At 38.9% G+C, this 5276-nt stretch overlaps 1 protein-coding gene across 1 annotated transcript; it reads right to left on the reverse strand.

Annotated features, from left to right (window-relative positions):
• Window positions 1-38: 38 nt before the first annotated feature.
• LOC115368885 (glycolipid transfer protein-like) lies at window positions 39-4240 on the reverse strand. Its single transcript, XM_030065298.1, has 5 exons — window positions 3780-4240; window positions 3246-3304; window positions 2999-3132; window positions 2384-2534; window positions 39-2222 (listed from the first exon to the last, which is right to left on the reverse strand). The coding sequence occupies exons 1-5, from the start codon at window positions 3883-3885 to the stop codon at window positions 2040-2042; spliced, it is 633 nt and encodes a 210-aa protein (XP_029921158.1). The 5' UTR covers window positions 3886-4240; the 3' UTR covers window positions 39-2039.
• Window positions 4241-5276: the final 1036 nt, after the last annotated feature.

Genomic DNA, 5276 nt, shown 5'->3' on the forward strand with positions numbered 1-5276 from the left:
CTATAGACACATAAAGAAAATATTGCCAGCTTGAGCAAAATTAGTTTATTTGTTAGATTTGATTAATTTAAATGTAACTTAAAACATTTTTTTAATCATAAAAGTTGAAAAAAGAATGATCAGTGTTTATCAAGTATTCACAAACACATAGACTGACAAGAAGTAGACATACAGGAAAAGTCATCTCTGCCTCATAATTAATGAACTGACAAATGGAATCAACATGACATGCTTCATACTTAAGAGGGAAGGTTTATACAGGAAGGTTTGTACAGGGGGGCACAACCACACCAAAATCTTAAAGCCCCTCCTGGTGAACACACACACAAGCATGCTGGAGACTGCACACCAGTAAAGCCCTCTAAAGGTCACTTTTGCATTGTAGTTGAAACAGACTGGCTGCTAATTATATCATTTCCACTAATGGAGGCTGACAGACTTTACATGATGAATCCAGATGAACTAATGTAAAGACGGGAAAAACACAAGACTAAACTAAACATTGATTTGTTCAGCTGGTGAATGCCATAACACAGTGTTGAAATTACAAGGCACTAATTTGATTCCAGTAATTAAAAGGCAGCTCCCTGGATATTAATATTTTCAGTTACAGGGGTTCTTGCTCCCACGTGTACAGTGGAGGTAGTCTTGTGTCACTGTATATCCAAGCTCAGGACATCTGATTTGAAGCTTTGTCAGCATTATCAGTAAAGCTTTCATGTCCTAAACGCGTAACCTGTTACAAAACCATTTAGTTCCACCAACACAACATCTGAAAGCCACCTGGAGGATAACCCTGCACATGGGCAAGAGCCATACCACACATGTGACAGTCCTGCAGTTTATCTGTATTTTAACATACTGACATTAGAAAGCTTTAAAAAAAAATTCTCCTGCTGCTATGCCCACCAATATATTTTTATGAACATGCATATTAACATTTGTTAAAGGAGAACATGGTTAAATCAATAAATACCGCAGTGAAAGGAATAAAAAAAATTTGGTAAAATTTTGCAATACTGGTGCACTAATATGCATTCATCAGTGCCTAACTAATGCACAGATCATTATGAGTTAATGCATGACTCATAAACCATGCATTAATGTTTACCACATCAGCAACTCATACAGAGTTTGTCTGATTAACACACTGACTCATACAGGAATTGCTATTAATTAAGTCTGCAATCATGGATTAATTCTCTGTCAGCATCCAGTATGAATTAATAATGTAAATTCATGTTAATTACCACAATGGGTGGAAGCCATTGTACAAGATGAGCTGGTGCATCTGTTCAGTACCTGATGGCTTATTGTTCATGGAACAGGAATGATCGGAGTTGAAGCTGCAGTCTCAGATTCAAAGGCAGGACACTGACAGCATGCAGCTGGCTTCTGCCAACAGCTGTAAGTCACTAAACCAAATCACTAAAAAATAAAACATTAGCATAAAAACCAATAATCATAACCATATATACTTGATAATGAGTTAATAGAGAATTAACAGTCGTGTCTCAACAAGAAAAAGCATTACATAATGATATCTTTGCAAATCATTATGATTCATTAAAGCAGGTGCTGACCAGTACAGCCAACAGTTCACAGTAAAACTGAGTTAGAACCCTGAAATGATTTGTGAAGATATCATTATGTTATGACTTTATTTAGTGAAATACAACTATTAACTCACTGTGAAGTACATTTTACTATTAGCTGAAATCGACGGCTTGAACTCATTGTGGTAATAAACACATGAATTTACAGTATTAGTTAATGCTACATGTCGTCAGCGAATTAATCCATATTGGCAGACTATGACCAGCACTCGCTATATGAATCTATCTGTTAATCAGACAGACTCCTTATTAGTTTCTGATGTGGTAAACATTAATGCATGGCTGTGTTCTTCATGACTCACATTAATGAATGCATGTTAGTGCACCAGTACTGACCGAAAAATCCTTCAACAGAACACTTTCACCTGAGAGGGATTACAGAGGTTTGTGTAGGATGCTGCAGTCCACTTCTGTCTCCTGACATCAAACAGTGTAGTCCAGCTCTGCATTTAGAGTTGTGTACATCTTGTAGATGGCATCCACTGTGGCTGTGTAATTGACCAGGAACTGACGCACATTAGCCAAACAGTCCTCCTCACTGACGTCCTCTCCCTTGGACAGAGCCTTGAGGAAGTCTGATTTGTACGGTGCAGCAATTAAGGCTGCCTGCAAGGCAGACACTCAAAGTTTATATGATCATTAGGATGCATACAGGAATACTAGAAATGTACTTCATATACTGTAGAAAAGTAAAAAAAGTACCTGAATCTATCATTACAGTAACTGTAAGAAAATTAAACATCTGTATCTGCTGGTTAGTCCCTTACTTTGAAAATCTTTTGAACAACCCAGCCATGATATTTCTTCAGTGCCTCTTCGTAAGCTTTGGTGACATTGACGCGAATAAGATTAGGGTTGTTCTCATCTTTCTCCCCATCTGCCAAACTCTGCAGCAGGACCTGGATGAAACGGAGACCCCTGCAGGAGCAAGAGGAAAGTAAGACTCTCTGGCCATTTCAGTTCAACCAAGTGCCATGTGCGCCTGGGATATTGTGCTCACTGCAAACCTAATGGGTTTTAGTTTTTAAAGAATGGCAAAGTCATCTGAGTGGTCATTTTGGCTTTTGGCTTATTTCTAATGCACATATGTTTTGATTTCTTATTTCTTATAATTATGCTTATGGGAATTTGAGCAACTGAAAGTGACCCAATTTCCCTTTGGGGATAAATACAGTATTTCTGATTCTAATTTAATCAGATTCTAATTATCAGTTAAGGTTAGGGTTAGGCATGAGTTGGTTTGGGCAATGATTAGGGAAAGGCTGGAGACAATGAAGGTAAGTCAATTAGTCATGACTTTGCCATCCTAGGGTCAAAGTCTCACCCAGTGCAACCCGTCAAAGTTCAACACATCACATAGCCGCAGGCATGGGGCTGCTCACCTCTTCAGCCACATGAGAGCCAAGGTTGCTCCAACTTTAGGCCATTCTTCCCCGTGTGCCTCCCGCTCTGCCTCCAAAATCTGCTGGAGGGTGGCATACTTGGCAGGGTCTTTGACATATACTCCCTTAATTTTCTGAAAGTCCAGTGTAAGTGCAATGTTAAGCTTCAAAAACCACAACAGTGTGGTCAAACCTCCAAGTAGATAAGCAGATAATTAAATAGATCTGTTAGATATAGATATCTCACCGTTATATTGCCGTTAATGTCTGATTTGATGAGTGTAAACACTTTAGAGCCTAAGCAGTCTGAAAGACAAACAGACATTTGAGAGCAATGCAATAAAATATGAATGAGTTCATCACACCGCGGTCTAGAGGGACACAGTCATCGGGGACGAATAGAAATCGTAAATTTACAACTGTGAGGAACGCAGTGAATGTATCACGTCGGGCTAAAGTAACAATGAGGGCTATGTGTGCTGTGTTCACTGTACAATGAGCTTCTCACAAAGGAGTCACTGTATGGTCGCTACAATCCACATCCACGTCTCGGCTGTGACACAACATAATTTCTGGTGTGTGTGTGTGTGTGTGTGTGTGTGTGTGTGTGTGTGTGTGTGTGTGTGTGTGTGTTTTAATTTTAATAACCACATTCTATCTTAAGGCACACTCAGGGGGGCGCGCAGTAATTTCCAGGTATACTACTCGTCATGAGAAGTGAAACAACAAGTCAACAGTGACAGCGACAACGCCGGACAACGTTCCGTGAAGGTGTACTCACCGAAAAAAGACGGAATATGAGACACAGAGTCGAGAAACAACTTTGTGTCCACTGAGTTATCTGCAGGTAACTGCTGGAACTGGTTGTCCAGTAGAAGAGCCATCATACAGCCTTGTGTTCCGCTGGTGCAACCAAGTAGTGACGAGCTGTCGGTTGAAAGAACCCGGAACTCTTTTCCGTCATGTCGAATGGGTGGAGAAGCGAGCAGAGCCCCTATCGCTTTCGGCTGCTCAACAGGTGGGAGAGGATGGTGTCAGGAACAAGGACCGTGCTGCCGCGGCGGCTACGACGGCCTCTTAGTGCCAGAGTACAGGGGAATAAATACAGAGCAGAGGAATGGGGAGGAATATTCTAAGAAAAAATGTCAATTTTCTCAGGTTTTTCTCTTTCTTTTCGGCCACAGAGCCATATAGCTTGACTTGGATGAGCTCCACACTGCAGACGCTGCTGCTTGCTGTGTATCAGGCCTGCAGCCAATGACCTCATCAAATCCTACTTTACAGTGGGATCTAGGAACAAGGAAATCAAGATTCAGGACTAAATTGATGGAACGTTGTGTTTCTGTGAAAGGAATCAGTTTATGGAACAATCTGAACAAAGAAACCAAAGAATCCAAATCAAACATTACATTTAAAAGAACCCTTAAAGCCAAATAATGAAATATGTTAGTTATGTTTGATTGTCATTCCCATACCCATTGTCATGAAAGGTATAAATATCTCTTTTGTTGTTGTTTGAATGGTATTAACTGAATTGTAACTTGGGAACTAAAAAGGAATCTGACTGTCGGGGTTGGCTGGCAGCTATTTTATTTTATTTCTAGTTTATTTTGTTTTTTAAATTATGTTTTTTGTAAATGGATTTCTTGGGATAAAGGGGCAGATTAAATAAGATTATTCTTCTTTCTGCTCCCTTTCATTCAAGATCTGGGAATGTATTTTTATATTAAATTGTTCTTTTCTTTTATAAATGAATGATATAAAGAATAATAAATAAATAAATAAATAAAAATCCTGCTGATTTTAGCCCACAATCACTATAATCTCATCAGCATCTGGATTTTGAAGAGACACTGCCATAATTTAGGCCTATTCCGAAGAAAAGGAAACAACAGACTAATTTTGAGTTTAGTTTCTCATTAATTTGTTAGCTGTTTTTTTTTCTCACAAATTTGTGACTTCAAGTTTCAAGTTTTGTTTCTCTCTTAAAACTTAGCCCCGCTCTCCTGGTTCCATAAGTTTTTTTTTTCCACCCTGCAATGATGCTAACATGACATCATGGATTTTTTTTTTTTTTCTTGTCATAAATTTACAACTTTAATCCAAGAGAATATACAAGTGTTTTCACATAAATTAAGACTAGACTTTAACCTCGGAAATTCTTTTTTTTCACACACACACACACACACACACACAGTCGTACCACACAGAAAACAGAAGATGCTCAAAACAGAAAGAAACAGGTTGAGAAAGAAAACACAGCGACGAGACATTTTGG

This window comes from Myripristis murdjan, chromosome 12 (genome assembly GCF_902150065.1).
Source record: "Myripristis murdjan chromosome 12, fMyrMur1.1, whole genome shotgun sequence".
NCBI lineage: Eukaryota > Metazoa > Chordata > Actinopteri > Holocentriformes > Holocentridae > Myripristis > Myripristis murdjan.